This window comes from Myotis yumanensis, unplaced genomic scaffold (assembly GCF_028538775.1).
Source record: "Myotis yumanensis isolate MYYU_CA2020_CCGP unplaced genomic scaffold, mMyoYum1.0.hap1 SCAF_14, whole genome shotgun sequence".
Lineage (NCBI taxonomy): Eukaryota > Metazoa > Chordata > Mammalia > Chiroptera > Vespertilionidae > Myotis > Myotis yumanensis.
Window position 1 is genome coordinate 32376102 of NW_027223765.1, and position 18930 is coordinate 32395031.

At 37.4% G+C, this 18930-nt stretch overlaps 1 protein-coding gene across 5 annotated transcripts in view; it reads right to left on the reverse strand.

Annotated features, from left to right (window-relative positions):
• The window catches only part of TFDP2 (transcription factor Dp-2), a 120175-nt gene that overhangs the window by 67791 nt on the left and 33454 nt on the right, over positions 1-18930 (reverse strand). For 3 of the 5 annotated variants that reach the window (XM_070433535.1, XM_070433533.1, XM_070433534.1), the window contains exon 3: positions 10491-10557. The exons of 1 other annotated variant lie outside the window; for it this stretch is intronic. In XM_070433535.1, the coding sequence (XP_070289636.1) occupies positions 10491-10557 (67 nt within the window). Of the gene's footprint in view, positions 1-10490; positions 10558-18930 lie in introns of those variants that run through there. One more of the 5 variants, XM_070433537.1, reaches the window with a different exon arrangement.

Sequence of the window (18930 nt, forward strand, 5' to 3'; positions counted from 1 at the left end):
TGACCCACAGAAACTATGAGGTAATAAATGTTTGTTATTTTAAGCAGTTAGGTTTTGAAGAATTTTTAATGCATCAATAGGTAAGTAATACTCTGCCTATTAGAGGAGTTCTACATCCTGTCTGTAGGGATGGCCTATACTATTACCCCATCATGCTCATTGATTGCTGACAGCAGCCATGGCTAGGCTGGGTGGCCTCAGCAAGAATGCGGTGGTGGATCCAGAGGAGTCACAGCTGCAACTGTCAGTCATTATGCCTCTCACCAGCAGATCTAAATGGTGTATTCCCATGGTCACATAGGATAACAAAAAGTTTATTAACGGTATATCCTTTCTGAAACAAAATAATTTTAAAAAGATCTTTTCAGAAGAAAATAAAAAAAAATATTTCTCTGAGGTCAGCTTAATCACTAAGAGAACTCCAAATCTTGGATTAGCTGTGGTTCTCAGCTTGAGTTGCTGTGTGCTAAGAATTGATATTGCTCTGCCAACCAAGAAATAAATTTGTTCTGGGGTTGTTTTAACTCTCCCATTCAGAAAGGAATTTCTGAAACTTAAAGATAATGTGCTATGAACTGTGGTTAATCAACTAATCCAGAATTTTTAAGAGGACTTTGGGGGAACAATTTGAGTATTGTGAATTCCATGTTATTTTATTCCAGTAGATTAAGTTAAAGTGACTGTATTTGAATTATCTAATTTGATCAGAGAAATCTCAGAGAAAGACATTTCCTTTCTTTTCCGAAAATATAGGATGAGTTGGAAGGGAGTGGGTAATAACTGTAAACTAAATATGGAGGTAGGGAGATGCTAGAAGTTTTATTTGACCACAGCCCCCGGACTCAGTCCCTTGACTATATAATAATTTTCTATTCAAACCACCTCAGGGTTCATGCTATGGCATATTTTCCCCCAACCCAGTTCAATACCAATTGAGCTTAGTATTTGTTTATGTTGGAATTCTTTAAGGTTTGGGTTCAGATATGTCAGAGGTCACTTTTCTTTTTGTGGCCTATAAAAAAATCTCAAATATCTTACAATATCCCCAATCCAAATTTCATAGAAACTGAAACAAAAACATTGAACTTAAAGGGCTTACATCTCCAGGACAGTATAATTAACTGATGTAAGTAAAGTCTGATCTAACCCATGTTTTCTAGATATTTTTATGTAAATTAATATTTTAAAGTATTCCATTCTAAACTAAGCAATATTTTTAAAAATTACCTTGGTATATTGTGGCTGGCATGGCTCAGCAGTTGAGCATTGACCTATGAACCAGGAAATCACAGTTCAATTCCTGGTCAGGGAACATGCCCTGGTTGTAAACTTAATCCCCAGTGTGGGGCATACAGGAGGTAGCTGATCAGTGATTCTCTCTCATCACTGATGTTTCTATCTCTCTCTCCCTCTTCCCTTCCTCTCTGAAATTAAAAAATATATATATTTTAAAAATTACCTTGAGGGGGTGGGGTGGGAATGGGCTGGAAGAGGTTAATGGGAGAAAAAAGGGGACTATGTAATACTTTCAACAAGAAAGATTTTTTAAAAATTACTTTGATATATTGATCCTAGATATTAAAAGATGGAACACAGTGATCAAAACAAAATCTAGAATATCTCTGAATTAGAGTACCTAATATTACAGAATAAAGCAACAGATATTCAGCTATTTTTCTAAAGAATTAGGTAGCAGTTTTATATATTTGCTTTGATCAATTATATAAAATTGAAATACATATTAAACAAAGACCTGAACTTCACAACTAAGCCCCATGCATTTTCTCTACAGCCACTACAACACATATCATTAAAACTTTCATTGACTGTATTCAATGTTTTAACAATTGGGTTGGTTCATAGACTAAGAATCTGGAGCCGAAAACCAAACAAAGATTTAAAAGTTGGCCAACAAAATAATCAACAATTTCTAGAACATTAGCTTTCTTTTCTAAACTAAACTATACACTGTAAAATTTTGTGATCCAGAATAGATGAGAGTTGAGAAAAAAAATTTCAACACAAAACTCTAATATTATCCAGGATAAACAGATGCTACTCAGACTGGTTCACTGGTCCAAGTCTCTCTGCCTCCAGCTTTCTTTCCTCATATTTGGAACTTTTTTTATTTCCTTACTCTTAGAGCACCATGGGTTGTTTTTTTTTAATATTTCTTTATTGATTTCAGAGAGGAAGGGAGAAGGAGAGAGAGATAAAAACATAAATGATGAGAGAGAACCATTGATTGGCTGCCTCCTGCACACCCCCAACTGGGGATCGAGCCCGCAACCCAGGCATGTGTCCCTGGCCGGAATCGAACCTGGGACCCTCAGTCCGCAGGCCAATACTCTGTCCACTAAGCCAAGCCAGCCAGGACAAGCACCATGGTTTTTTGTTTTGTTTTATTTTTGAGAGAGAAACATCAACCCATTGCCTCCCCTGTGTGCCCCAACTGGGAATCAAACCACAACCTAGGTATGTGCCCTGACAGGGAATCAAACCTGCAACCTTTTGATGCATGGGACACACTCCAACCAACCGAGCCAGCCAGCCAGGGCTAAGAGTCATGTTTTTAATGGTTCTCTTTATTCATAAGTAATCTACATATGTTGCAGAATTTTTCTCACCGATACATGTTAATATCATCCCTAAATAAAATAATTATTGTGTATTAAGCATTTTCTATCTTTAAAATGTTCCTCTTCAGCCCTGCTGGCTTGGCTCAGTGGTTGAGTGTCAATCTATGAACCAGGAGGTCACAGTTCGATTCCAGGTCGGGGCATATGCCTGGGTTGCAGGCTCTATCCCTAGTGTGGGGCATGCAGGAGGCAGCCAATCAATGATACTCTCTCATCATTGATGTTTCTCTTTCTCCTCCCTTCCTCTCTGAAATCAATAAAAATATTTTTTTAAATAAAATGTTTCTCTTCATAAGCAAAATTTGAGTACAAAATTAGCTATCACATACATACATGCACAATTGACTTTAAAATCACCTAGTATTACAATGATAAAGGCTCTGCTATCAAAGAAACAATTAAGAAAGCAAAGAGGAAGAGATTAATATTTTATTGAGCACCTATTACATTGTTAAAAATAAAGAAGACTGTATTTAAAATGGAGTTGGGAAGCCGTGAAGGGGGAGTTCTCACACACTGTCACCCAGACCCCAGACAGGAGGACATACCACACCAGAAGGAAGAATTTCTCCTTGTCAATAAAAAGATCTCCTCCTTTGTCAATCGTTACCAGAACCTCTTTAGTTGGTTGTCTTTAGGTTTGGGTTCCTGATTACAGTCCAAACAAGGAGTAACAGCTATGTTCAGTCAATAAAAGCTATTAACACCCTGATCTTCCATACAACCACTCCCAACCTCTTCTTTTTCCCCCATAAATGTAAGCCCCTCTCTTCTGTTCTTTGGACTTGTCTATGGTTAGCCACCATTTGCTTCTTTCTTAAAAAATATGTTTTTTATTGATTTCAGAGAGGAAGGGAGAGGGAGAGATAGAAACAACAATGATGAGAGAGAATCATTGACTGGCTGCCTCCTGCATGCCCCCTACTGGGGATCGAGCCTGCAACCCAGACATGTGCCCTTGACTGGAATCAAATCCGGGACCCTTCAGTCCACAGGCTGATGCTCTATCCACTGAGCCAAACCAGCTAGGGCATTAGTAATTTTTAAAGACACAGCTTTTAAAAAATATTTTAGCCAGCATTTTAATTTTTATTTACGATGTATTTTATAAAGAGGAGGAGAAACCAGATTAAATGTCAGGAAAAACAATTTAATTTCTCCTGAATAATAAACATTTGTGATTTAAATTGCTTCATTTAGCCATAGCCGGTTTGGCTCAGTGGATAGAGCATCAGCCTGCGGACCAAAGAGTCCCTGGTTCATTTCCGGTCAGGGGCACATACCTTGGTTGCAGGCTCCTTCCCGGCCTGGGCCCTGGTTGGGGTACGTGCAAGAGGCAACCAATCGATGTGTTTCTCTCACATCGATGTTTCTCTCTGTCTTTCCCTTTCTTTTCCACTCTCTCTCTAAAAATCAATGGAAAAATACCCTCTGGTGAGGATTAACAAAAAATAAACAAAATAACTAAATAACTAACTAAATAAATAAATTGCTTCATTTAATTTTTAAAACATTGTTTTGGCAATAAAGCTGCTAAACTTTATGGCATATTTCTGGATATTTTGGATTTGGCAACTTATGCAAATGTTATGGTCATGAGAAGACAAATTTAAATAAAGAAATTTAAAAAAGATAACATTTAAAAGGTTGATTTTAGAATTAAATTCCAATTGGCAATCAAAATTACCTTCTTCCTTAGTTTGAAATTAACCCACAAAAATAGCTGTTACCAATAGGAAGCAATAAAGGTGTGGGAAGGTTTTCTTCCTGAGAAGACATGGACCATATGAGTATAGGAAATAAAAACAGACAATTAGATGAGTTTCATTTCAAAATACTAAGCAAATAAGAAATCACATAAAAACAGACCTTGTAATCTCAGCAGTATTCTACTCTGCCAACTGAGTTACAAGCTGAGTCACTGAAAATGAATTTTGAAGTAATAGAGAAACAAGAGTGCAGATATCCTTTCCTCCAAAAAGAACATTATTTTATCAACCTTTCTCAGAAAATAGTAACTGGCTATTTTAAGAATTATAAAAATAGGTATCATCATGCAACTTAGATGAATAAGAACAGAGAATAAAAATGTATATTTAAAAATGGGGGGGGAAAGCCATTTCATTGTGGCTCAGGTATAACATATTGCACTGTTAAAGCTTTATAAATCCACAACATGCAATGCAAACACTCAGCAAAGTTATGCAATTCTACCTAACCACAATATACATTGTGAAAGCAATTACAGGAAGATAAGAGATGTGGTAACTATAGCCTATTTTAAAACATTTTAAATGTTTTCCTTTATTTTCTGTTTAAAATCAGGAATTCCTTAAATTTTATTTCTAAAAGGTAATTCTTATTTAATTCTAGTATTTAGTTATTTAATATGGTAAACTAAACATTTTATTTAAATAAAACATCTTATAGATAAACACAGGAAAAATACAAGAGAGAAAAGACTCAGATGACACAGGTCCTTCAGGAAAAGCAAGCTACTGGAATGCACAGGTCAATAAAACTATTTGTAGAATGGGATAGTTGTCTATTTTCAGATCATTAAGCTATTTTTAAATAGCCTGAAACCAAACCCAGATTCAAAAGGCAAAGCCAGAACCATTCACTATGTTTATTGAAGTACAATCTTTTACTAAGCCTAGCATAGTAACAGAGGCCACACTCACCCGAATATGACCTGAGATTTAGAAGGGTGCCTAAGAAACTTTATAGAAATAGCTACCAAATGTTGTTTATACCTATTATTCAAAGTAATATAAAATAAAAGTCCTAGATATTTTAGGACTTAAATTTTTAAAGTAAAATCCAGGAGAAAAAAAAATATGGTCAGCCCTGACCAGTTTGGCTCAGTGGATAGAGCGTCGGCCTACGGACTGAAGGGTCCCAGGTTCGATTCCAGTCAAGGGCATGTACCTTGGTTGCGGGCACATCCCCACTGGGGGGTTGTGCAGGAGGCAGTTGATCGATGTTTCTCTCTCATCGATGTTTCAAACTCTCTATCCCTCTCCCTTCCTCTCTGTAAAAAATCAATAAAATATATATTTTAAAAAAAAGAATATGGTCAAATGTTAGCTTTTAAAAAAATATTTTTTATTGATTGATTTCAGAGAGTGAGACAGAGAAAGGGAGAAGAAGAAAAAGAGAGAGAGAGAGAGAGATTGAGTGATTTGTTGTTCCACTTATTTAAGCATTCATTGGTTACTTCTTGTATGTTGTACATACAACATCCTGAGATCCAATCTGCAACCTTGGAGTAGAGGACGCTGTAATCAACAGAGCTACCTGGCCAGGGCCAGCCTAATTTTTTGTCTTTATTGATTTCAGAGAGAGAGGAAGCGAGAGGGAGAAACACAGATCGGCTGCCTCTAGTGCACCCCATACCGGGGATCAAGCCTGCAATCTGGGCATGTGCCCTGACAGAAAATCAAACATGGGACAACGCTCAACCAACTGAGCCACACTGGCCAAGGTGGGCCAGCCTTTTTAATTAAATGCATAACTCTAAAATATATAAGTTGCTGTATATTAAGATTTTGAACACTGAAATAATCTCTACCCTTTCATCTTTTCAGCTTCTTTTGTTTTTTAAAAAAAATATATTTTATTGATTTTTCACAGAGGGGAAGGGAGAGGGATAGAGTTAGAAACATCGATCAGCTGCCTCCTGCACACCCCCCATTGGGGATGTGCCCGCAACCAAGGTACATGCCCTTGACTGGAATCGAACCTGGGACTCCTGAGTCCGCAGGCCAACACTCTATCCACTGAGCCAAACCAGTCAGGGCTCAGCTTCTTTTAAACATTTTCTCATAAAATAATGAAGTTCTCACAAAATAATGCAGAAAAGTCCTACAGGGAGCCATTCCAGCAACACTTTTGGTAGAACTCTAAATTCCCTCTGTTCCTACCACCTTGTCCACAAAATGCTTCCTAATTAATGGAAATATTCCACGATCATGGATAGGAAGAATCAATACTGTCAAGATGTTATTTATTCCCAACTTGATGTACAGATTCAATGCAATCTCAATCAAAACCCCAGTCAGTTATCTTGTGGATGTCAACAAACTGATTCTAAAATTTTTACAGAAAGGCAAAACAACTCAGAATAGCCAACACTATATATATATATATATTTTTTTTTTTTTTTAAATAATATATTTTTATTGATTTCAGAGAGGAGGGGAGAGGGAGAGATAGAAACATCAATAATGAGATAGAATCATCAACTGGCTGCCTCCTGCACACCCCCTATTAGGTATGGAACCTACAACCCGAGTATGTGCCCCGACTGGGAACTGAACTGTGAACTCCTGGCTCATAGGTTGATGCTCAACCACTGAACCACATTGGCCAGGCTACCAAGACAATATTGAAGAAAAGTTGGAAGACTGACACTATTCAATTTTAAGACTTACTATAAATTTACAGCATGGTATCAGCAAAAGAATAGAGAGCCCAGAAATAGACCTAGACAAATATATTTAACTCAACTTTGACAAAGGTGCAAAGGCAATTCAATGGAGAAAGAAGAGTCTTTCCAACAAATGAAGCTGGGACAAACAGACATCCACAAGCAAAAAATAATAATAAATAAATCTAGACACAGACATTAACTCAAAATGGGAATGTTATGGCCAAACGAGCTTTTGCAGTTCAATATTTACTGAGTATGTATAACATCAGGATCTGAGGACAAAAACACGAAAAAGAACCCTGCCTTCAAGAAGCTCAAAGTCTAGTAAATAAAAGGACAATAGTATAAAGAAACACAATATAATGCAATCAGGACAATAACAAAATACCTGCAGAGTCCAAAGGTTAACACAAAGGAGGCACAGTAACAAGGAGGTACAGAACAGAAGAAATCTCTAGAAAAAGAAATAAATGAAAAGGAAGCAAGTAAACTACCAGATACAGAGATCAAAACAGTGATTATAAGGATGTTCAAGGAATTTAATGAGGACTTCGACAAAGTTACTAATTTGGGAATATCCTATGGGACAGATACTTTGAAATACTGTCCTAGAGATACAATGATGAATAAGATAAAGTCTCTGACTTCATGGAATCAGGTGGGGACCAATAAGTAAACCAGTAAAGTACAGTGTGATAAATGCTACAATAGAAATAAGTAGAGATATTAGAGATGGGCTGAGCTGAAATAGGACCTAAACTGAGATGCAAAGCATGAACAGAAATTATCCAGGTGAAATCCTATATAATAAAAAGCTAATATGCAAATCGACCGAATGGCGGAACAACCAGTAGCTATGATGCGCACTGACCAATAGGGGGCAGATGCTCAAAGCGGGAGCTGCCCCTGGTGGTCAGTGCACTCCCACAGGGGGAGCACTACTCAGCCAGAAGCTGGGCTCATGGCTGGTGAGTGCAACGGTGGTAGCAGGAGCTTCTCCTGCCTCCGTGGCAGCACTAAGGATGTCCAGGGGGAGCGGGCCTAAGCCGTCAGTCGGACATCCCCCGAGGGCTCCCAGACTGTGAGAGGCCGCAGGCCGAGCTGAGGGACATCCCCCCCAGTGCACAAATTTTGTGCACCAGGCCTTTACTATATATCTATATCTATATCTATATCTATATCTATATCTATATCTATATATCTGGAGTGGAGTGGAAGATGGTGTAAGGAGACATGACATTCCAGGCACAGAGAAGAGCATACAGTGAGACAGAGAATGTAGCTCAGTATGCCAGAAGCACAGGTGTCTAAGATAATGCTAAAGTAAAAGCAAGAACCATACCTTTTAAATTGGAGTTTGGACTTTACCTTGAGGGTAATAAGGAACTAATAAATGTTTTTTGCTTTTTTTTTTTTAACATGAAAAGACTTGTTCAGATTTGTGTTTGAGAAAAGTATGTAGCTATAGTACAGTGAATAAAATACAAAGGAATAAGTCTGGAAGTAAATAAAACAGCTGCAGCAATCCAGAAAATGGTTTATAGTGGTCTGAACTACGATAGTAGCAATGGAAATAGAGAAAGTGGGTGGGGAGGCTGAGAGTTTTAAGAGGTGGAAGAAACAAGACTTTTAACTGATTTGATTGGAAGTAGAGAGAAAGAAAAAGGAGTCAAAGATGATGGATGCCTGTTTCTGGTTTGGGCAAAGGGTAGATGGTGCTACTGAAATGGGAGAGCACATTTGAGAGGGTAAATAATCACTTTCATTCCGGTCACACTAATAAGTGACTAAGGGGCAGGGGCACCTACAGTGTGGATACACTGGACAAAGAGATGATTCACGCCCCAGGTGGAACAGCATGAAATTTAATTTCAGCACACAATTCAAAACTTAAGAACTGTTTATTTCTGGAATTTTCCATTTAATATTTTGAGACTGTGGGTAACTGAAACCATTCTATGGATAAGGTGGGGACTACTATGAGGGGTGGGCAAAAGTAGTACACGAAAGAGTTCGTTCTTATATTATTATTTCCCAAACAACTGTAAACCTACTTTTCCCCACCTCTGTATATACATACAATGGAATAGTATTAAGCCTCCAAAAGGAAGGAAATGCTGACACATGCTACAACATGGATAATCTTTGAGGTCTTTATGCTAACTTAAATAAGGCAGTCACAAAAAACCAAATACTGTATAATTCTACTTATATGAGGTATCTAGAGTAGTCAGAAGCATAAAGACAGAAAATAGAATGGTGGTTGCCAAGGGCTGGGGAGAAGGAAATATGGACTTAATTGTTTAATGGGTACAGAGTATTAGTTTTGCAAGATGAAGAGTTATAGAGATGGATGGTGGTGATGGTTGCACAATATGAATGTACTCAATACTACTTAACTATATATGTAATAATGGTTAAAGTGGTAAATTTTATATGTGCATTTTACCACAGTAAAAATTTTTTTGTGGGGACTGAGAAGCATCAAGGGTTGAAGTATCTCTTTTATTGCTTTAAAACATTAATATATATATATACACACACACACACACTCTCAGAGTAATTCTACAGATCATTATTATTAAGCCAAACATTTTTATACTAAAATACAGATTTCTCTAGCCTTCTCTTCAGAGTATATAGCTCACCTTAGACATAAATCCCTTGAGGAAGATGATGTTTCTCTCATAGTTATTTGTATTATAATGGCATGCATTTTGCTCCTACCTTTTATAGTGGGAAATTTCAAATACATATAAAGGAAGAGAGAAATAAATAAGGAAACTCCATATAGCTATTACCCAGCTTAAACAATTAATCAACCCATAGACAATTTTGTTTTATCTACAATTCCACCCACTTTATTCTTCCTCTTCCAGTGAATTATTCTGAAGCCAATTACAGATATCATATCATTTTAAGCATAAATATTTCAGTATGTTATCTCTACATACTAAAAAATACTGTTGAAAAATACATATTGAAAGATGACCAGTGTCTTGCATAAGTTCCTGTACTGGTGAGTCAAATTTCTGATATATTCTTCCAGTAAGCTATATATCAGACACAGGATAATAATACATCCAATCATTCTATTGTAGTTCCTTACCACTAAGAAGGGCTCTCAAACAAGAAAATCAAGAAGAAAATGACTTAAGTTTCAACTGTAATAGGATCACTAATCAAATATGGTCTTAGAGGCCTCTTAGGAAAGAGTTGGAGAAAGGTACACACTCTTTACACCTGTCAGAGGTAACTGACTTTCATGTTATACAAGCTTTTTGGTGAATGATAACAACACAGTAATAGTATATAAATATTATTATACATAAAGTAATGCATGTGCCTTCATGTTTTATAAAGCAAATGCAATAAAACTAGCTCAATGCAGAAAATTTTTATTCAACTGTCCTTACCTTTTGTCGGACTGAGATTCTGATCTGTAAATCCTCTTAATTCTGCATTTGTGGAACTCAAACCAACCTGAATAAAATAGTTTTTTAAAAGTTAAAAAGATCTAAGTATTAGATGATCACTCAATAAGCCATTTTATACCTTCCACTAGAGGTCCATATCAATTAGTAATATGACCACATAAAAATGAATTAATTACAACTACAGGAGGATTAAAAAGAAAATGTTGCCATATTGCTTGAAATAAAGAAAATATGAATTGTCCAGATAAAGTAAAATTTTAAAATGTTACTTATGAGGAGAACTAAGATCTATAGATTTTACTGACGGTTTTTGTAAACAATTAATGTGGCAGCCAAGGAGTTGGCAGTAGATATACCAAAAGTTCTCACCCTCACTATTTCCCTTCATTTTTACTATTCAAAATCACTGTTTATAATGCTTTTCAACATTATGACACATAACGGACCAAATAAAGACCATTAATAACACAATGCAACTCTGAAGACGAGTGGGACTTGTATCAGGATGAGATGGAAGATTTTTATGGCTTGGATCTCTACAGCTTCATGTGGCGCGTTAACTGGTCTGCTGAGCCTCAGATGGTAGCTGTCCCCTGTGGTAGTGCCTATGTTTCTCTCCTAGGCAGGCCTAGCAACTCCAGTTGCTTTCGTAATAATTTTTACCCAGGGCCTGTTTTCTCAATCCCTCACCTTTCCCCAAGGAGTATGTTTTTTTCTCTGTTTAAAAAAGTTACCATGCCCAAACTCCCATTTGACCCAGTGATCCCACTTCTAGGAATATATCCCAAGAAACTAGAAACACCAATCAGAAAGGGTATATGCACCCCTATGTTCATAGCAGCACAATTTACATTAGCTAAGATTTGGAAACAGACTAGGTGCCCATCAGCAGATGAGTGGATTTAAAAACTGGTACATCTACACAATGGAATACTACGCTGCTGTAAAAAGGAAGGAACTCCTACCATTTGCAACAGAATGGATGGACCCGGAGAGCATGCATGCATACAAGTCCTAACTTGTATGCTAAGCGAAATAAGTCAGGCGGAGAAAGATAAATATCACATGATCGCACTCATTTGTGGAATATAATGAACAACATAAACTGATGAACAAAAACAGATCCAGAGACAGAGAAGCATTGATCAGACGGTCAAACCTCAGAGGGAAAGTAATTCTATGTAGATAAATGATGTAGAGACTTATTTTTGTCTAGCTTCTTACAAGTATTGTTAGAAGTACTAAAGTAAAGCCTTTGCAACTAAATTTGCAAATTACCACTACATACATATCCACAGTGGCTCACAAGTACCAATATTAAGTGTTCAATTTGTAAATGCCAAGAGTTTACTGTGGCATCACTAACATGCCTCTACTTTCAAACTCTTCTGCTATTAAAAAAAAGAGAACGTCAAACTTCTGTTGGTGTTCTACTGTAAAAAGAAAGAAGGCCAAGACAGCCTTCAACATATTCCATGCTTAATACAATGTGACTGTTAAGTACATGTATTTCAATAACTGCAAAAGCATAAGTTTATCCCCTTTTGTTATTATACAAAGTTAACGGCAAAAACCTCAAGTAAAACCACATATTCACAGTCGAGAGTTCAGTTATTGAGTTACTGTTAGGTTTAAACACCTGCTCTTAATGTCCAACTTCTGCAGAGAAGCAGCAAACAAATTTAGAACCTTTTTAAGCAGCTGTACACCTGCACCTTAATAATTAACAAATTATACTCTAAAAGGTCAACTGGGAGTCAATATTGTCTACTAATTTTGCTGTCATAGATGGAGGGAAAGTGTTTGTATTCAGAGCTTATATAAATACTACCAAAATTTATTTACTAAAACTTCAAAAGTGTATTAATTTCTGCTTTCATAAACACTTTATAGTTTAGACTCAAAGAAAAAGTAGACTGTTTGAGAGTAGAAAGGGTTGCTAGGAAAGGCATTTAAAAATGTTAGGACTTGTATGCATGCATATAAGCACAACCAATAGACACAAGACACTGGGGGCAGGGGGTGAGGGCAAGTGCAGGGGGTAGGGGAGGCCAGGGGGAAGACAATGGGGGGGGAAAAAAGGAGACATATGTACTACTATTTGTAACACCTTAAACAATAAAATTAAAAAGGAAAAAAATGTTAGCTATTCTTTCCTTATTTAAAAAGGATCTTTTTATAATGTTTCACAGAGCAAGAGAAAAAAGTAAACTCATTTTATATAAAATTTTTCATCTAATAAGGTCCTGCGAAAGTTTTCTATGTGATATCAAACACTGTGTTGCATACAATAATCAGTCATAAACTGTCTGTTCAATTAAAAATATCCAAGCCAAATTTTTAAGAATCAAACCATATTCCCTAATAACAGCATTATAACTGTACTAATATTTAACATTTCAGATCAACATAACTGAAAGGAAAAAAATCATAGCTCTACCATTCACAAGCAGGGTGATCTTGGAACAGTAGCTTAATTCGTACATGTACGAAAAACTCAGAGAGCTCCTGGATGAAATAAAAAATGTGAACATGTTTGTTGACAGCAAAGCAATGTTCAGTATGGACAGTTATTCAAATGACAGTGGCTTTTAACACTTCAACACTGACTAGACATTTTATAAAAGAGAAATGCCAGTGACGTATAAACATATAGAATACCAGTGTAACCTAATTAGCAATGCAATCAAAGAACTGTAATAAGTGACATACCATTTTTACTGACTAGATTGGCAAGGATTAAAGAGAAACTAAATGGAAATGTCACTTTAATACTCCACTGGTGTATACATAAATTGGTGCAATCTTTTTGAAATGCAATTTAGCAATATGAATCAAAAGCTTAACCCAAAAAGCCCTAGGCCAGGGGTGGGCAACCCTTGGCACGCGTGCCAAACATGGCACACCAGTAACTTTTGCTGGCACATGAAACTCTCTCTTATAATCTTCCATTTACAATTTTTTTCTTTTTTTTTTCTAATATATATTTTATTGATTTTTTACAGAGAGGAAGGGAGAGAGATAGAGAGTTAGAAACATCGATGAGAGAGAAACATCGATCAGCTGCCTCCTGCACATCTCCTTACTGGGGATGTGCCTGCAACCCAGGTACATGCCCTTGACCGGAATCGAACCTGGGACCTTTCAGTCCACAGGCCGACGCTCTATCCACTGAGCCAAACCGGTTTCGGCTACAATTTTTTTCTTAATATCGACTTTTTTATTTTTCAGATAAATTCAGTGTAGGTGCATCTTAGATAAATAAATAATTTTACACAACAAGTTATCTTAAAGACCATAGACATGGATTGATGAGAGAGGGGAAGAGCAATTTCTATGCCTCTGCCTTAACTCTCCCTGCCTTCCTAGATTTGACCAGTGTTTTGGTTTTATCCACATATGCTTGTGAATCTTTGTTCTCAGTGATAAATTTTGTTAAGTCTCATAATAGGAATAGCCTGACGGATGAAAGTAGTAGCTCGTGCATATCTATGAAGGTCACGAAATATAAACCTGATGTAAAATCTCTGTCATCAGTGATGCAGCAGCAAAAGTCCCACTGATAATATTAGTCATAAAGTTTTCTGTCGGACTATCAGTGTACATGTATACATTAAAAAATAAATGTATTTTTCATCATCATATACTGTGTTTTTGTCGCTCGAATGAATTTTATTATTTCTTCAAGGTTCTTCACATACATACACCTTCAGAGATATCAAGTAAGGGTAACATGTTCTCAAAAAATTAGGGTTGGCACGCAGAAGAATTTTGAGTCAGAGATTTTGCTGGTTTTGGCACGCACTCACAAAAAGGTTGCCTATCCCTGACCTAGGCGGTTTGGCTTGGTAGATAGATCATCAGCCTTCGAACTGAAAGATCCCAGGTTCAATTCTGGTCAAGGGCACATGCCCGAGTTTCGGGCTTGATCCCCAGTGGGGGGCATACAGGAGGCAGCCGATCAATGATTCTCTCTCATCATTGATATTTCTATTCAGTGGTCGGGAAACTGCGACTCACGAGCCACATGCCGCTCTTTGGCCCCTTGAGTGTGGCTCTTCCTAAGCCTTAGGAGTACCCTAATTAAGTTAATAACAATGTACCTACCTATATAGTTTAAGTTTAAAAAATTTGGCTCTCAAAAGAAATTTCAATCGTTGTACTGTTGATATTTGGCTCTGTTGACTAATGAGTTTGCCGACCACTGTCTCTCTCTCCCTTCCTCTCTGAAATCAATAAAAATATATTTTAAAAAATAAGTCCCCTGAAAGCACACACCCTTGGAGCCAGTAATTTCCTAAGACTCTGCCTCATGGAAATAATCCAAAAAGTAAGCAAAATTTTTTTTAAATTAAAGAAAAATGGAAATAATTTAATGGTCAATATTAGAAAACTGGTATAATATCCATATAACACAAAACATCCATTTAAAATGATGTTGCAGAGTTATCAAGAAAAAATATTCATCATAGAGATTAAGCTAAATAGATTACAGAACAGCATGACCTCATTTTTACTAAAAATATATAACATACAGATGATGTAGAATTGTACACCTGAAACCTATATAATGTCACCCCAATAAATTCAATAAAAGGGAAAAAAAGTTTTTGTATGGATTACATGTCGACATGACAATATTTTGGAAAAACTGAGTTAAATAAAATATATTAAAATTAATAAAACATGTAACATACATATATTTGAGATATGTATATATACCAGTCAAATTTTTGCTCATAATCTCTAGGCTAGTTTTTTTTTCTATATCTGTATTTTCTAATTTTTCTGTAATGAGCATTATGGCATTCATTCTTTTAAAAAAATTCTTGACAAGGAAAAAAACACACACCTCATATTAAGTTTCAAATTCTTTATTGTATAATGAATGAGCTTAAGTGAGACAACTTGTGCATTTTCGGTCTAGAAGATTATCACTGGATACTAGATACTACGGGGGTAACAACTTTATCCCAGATACAATGAATATATTGCCATCTCAGCAGAGCTTCCTTTTGTAGAGTAATCCATGCCACAATCCATGTAGCTCTGGTAGGACTTTTCATCTTAGTGCCACAATTATGCCTTGGTATCAGAGCTGGCCATTTATGGTACTAATTTCCTTCTTCACACTGGCTTGTCTAAGCAGTAGGCCAAGCAGGGTCAATGAAAGCAACCAAGGCTCCGCGTGGAATTTGAAATATAAATGCTAAAAAAGAAAACTTCCCTCGCTTCCTCGGAGATAAACATTCTAAGGCCAATGTAGGCCGTTATGCCACCATATAGAGGCAAGAGATGGAAAAGAAAAACAGAGCCCTGACACCATCATTTGATCCCCTGAATGCAGCAGTGTCTGAAGCCAGAGGACTCCAGACTTTCAGTTATGTGAACCAACATGTTCCACTTCTGCCATAAGCTATTGTGAACAGGCTTTCCTTTGCTTGCAACCATAAGAGACCAAGTATGGCATGGAAAATGCAAAAGTAACTCTTCACAAAAAAACTGTTCTCATAAAAGAACTGCAAAAATGGGAAGCAAAAATTAAGATATAAATAACTGAATATATGTCTAAGGACGCCTCCATAAGACCAGGCAATATCTTCTATATCAATGAGTCACTTTTCGCCCTAACCGGTTTGGCGCAGTGGATAGAGCATAGGCCTGCGGACTGAAGGGTCCCAGGTTCGATTCCGGTCAAAGGCATATACCTTGGTTGCGGACACATCCCCAGTAGGGAGTGTGCAGGAGGCAGCTGATCGATGTTTCTCTCCCATCGATGTTTCTCACTCTCTATCCCTCTCCCTTCCTCTCTGTAAAAATCAATAAAATATATTTTTTAAAAAAAGAAAAAGAAAATCCTATATAATAAAGAGCTAATATGCTAATTAGACCGGGTAGCAGAACGACCTTCTGGAATGACCTTCCAGAATGTTGGGCGGAGCTGCAGGGCAGCTGGGGCTGTGAGGGCCGAGCCCTTTGCATGAATTTCGTGCATTGGGCCTCTAGTATTTAATATGAAATTACTCCAAAATGTCTATATCTAGCCCCAATCCTTCCCCTGAGCTCCAGAGTCACTTACCAAACTGCCTAGCCAATATCTCTACTGTGATGTTTTTAGGTCCCTCAACTTCAATATATTCAAAACAATTTTTTAGTATACCCCAAAATCCTGCACTACCCCAACAGTTCCTCTTTACTGAGCTGCACAAGACAAATACGAAAAGTCTTCTTTAACCTATCCTCTGCCCCTATATCCTAATTAGTAGGTCCTGATGGCTGTCCCTTGAAATACATCCTATGTGGAGAAAAAGGAACACTTGTGCACTGCTGGTGGGAATGCAGACTGGTGCAGCCACTATGGAAGGCAGTATGGAGGTTCCTCAAAAAATTGGAAATGGAACTCCCATTTGACCCTGTGATCCCACTCCTAGGAATATATCCCAAGAAACCAGAAACACCAATCAGAAAGGATATATGCACCCAGATGTTCATAGCAGCACAATTCACCATAGCTAAGATCTGGAAACAGCCTAAGTGCCCATCAGTAGATGAATGGATTAGAAAGCTGTGGTACATCTACACGATGGAATACTATGCTGCTGTTAAAAAGAAGGAACTCCTACCATTTGCAACATCATGGATGGAACTGGAGAGCATTATGCTAAGTGAAACAAGCCAGTCAATGAAGGAAAAATACCACATGATCTCACTCATTCATGGATAATAAAGACCATTACAAACTTTTGAACAATAATAGATACAGAGGCAGAGCTGCCTCAAACTGATTGTCAAACTGCAGTGGGAAGGCCAGAGAGAGTTGGGGGACAGGAGGGAGGGGAGTAAGAGATCAACCGAAGGACTTGTATGCATGCATATAAGCATAACTAATGGACATAAGACACTGGGGGGTAAGGGAGGGTAGGGGTTTGTCAAGGGGGGGGGGGGAAAGGATACTTATGTAATACCCTTTGTAATACTTTAAGAGAAAAATTAAAAAAAAAAAAAAAAAAAAAAAAAAAAAAAAGAAATACATCCTAGATCCAGCCACTTTTCCCCCATCTCCAATATATCATTACCCAGCCCAAATCACAACACTCTGTTGTCTGAACCACGAGGGTAAGTACCAAACAAATCCCTGCTTCCTACTATCCCCATCTTTAGTCTATTCACTCAGTAGCTGACACAAACTTTTTAAAATGTTCTCAGGCCATGCAACTACTGGTATCCTCAAAACCTTCAACAGCTCCTCACAGACATTTAAAATACATACCCCTCCCCCCCACCCCAACCTTCAAGGCTCCACACGATCAAGCTCCTGCCACTCTCCCTTGCTTATTCTGTTCCATCTCTAAACTGGCCATCTTCCTATTCCTTGAACAACCACACTTTCCCCTGCCTCTACCTGGAATGCTCTTTCCCCAGATATGCACATGGCTGGCTCCTTGGATTGAGATTCAAGAGCACTGCTCTGTCTAGATGTCATTTCCTCTTGAAGAGGACTCCTCTGATCATCTAGTTGAAAGAGCACTCCCTCATCCCTGTCACTCTCTCCTTTTATCCTGTTTTTCTTTACAACAATTATTATTACCCGACACTGTCTTTTCTCACTACACTATAAGACCCCAGAAGGCGGGAGCCTAGAACAGTGACGTGCACATATACTACTATTTGTTGGAGAACAGTGGGGATGGGAGAGAAGAATTGCTCATAGCTTGGTAAACTAGTATAATCTTTTTAGTAAGTATCTTGACAAAGCCTGCTAAAAGCCACAGAAACGTTCTTATCTACTGCAGAATGGCTAGTAGACCTGACTGGCTATTTTCAAGCAGCTGGTTTTAACCCTTTCCCACAGGCTTCAGCCTAGTCTGAGGCTCGGTCTCTCCATGTCCTTAACGCAGGGTTTCAAAGAGGTTCAGCTTATCACTTACCCCTCTGCCCAGTCCCTAGGTGGCTATAGCAGAAGGAGAAACATGATGCTCACTGTTTGATTTCTCCAAATATATAGACAAAATAATGGGACTGCAATTATCACTAGTTCAAATGCTTTATGTTACTTTCAGGAAACAACTTATTAATACAGCAAACTGTATACATGACTAGGAAGATTATATTTGATTCAAAGTACATTGTAAGCCAAAAATATACTTTTGCTATTTAAATGTTAACCATCTTTCACATCCTTTTTTTCCTAAAGAAGAGAAAATCAAGGTAATACCCTATAAGACAATTCCCAATACACAGACTAAAATTTTGCTTATTCTTTTCCCCAAACAGCACTTTAACAAATATATGCATCTTAGAGTAAAGCAAACTACTCCTGATCATTTATCCCAACAAAATTAACTAAATGTTAGTAAAGAAAAATCTGTATCTGCTTAGAGCTACTAATGCATGCTAAAGCAAGGTTAATAACAGCAAA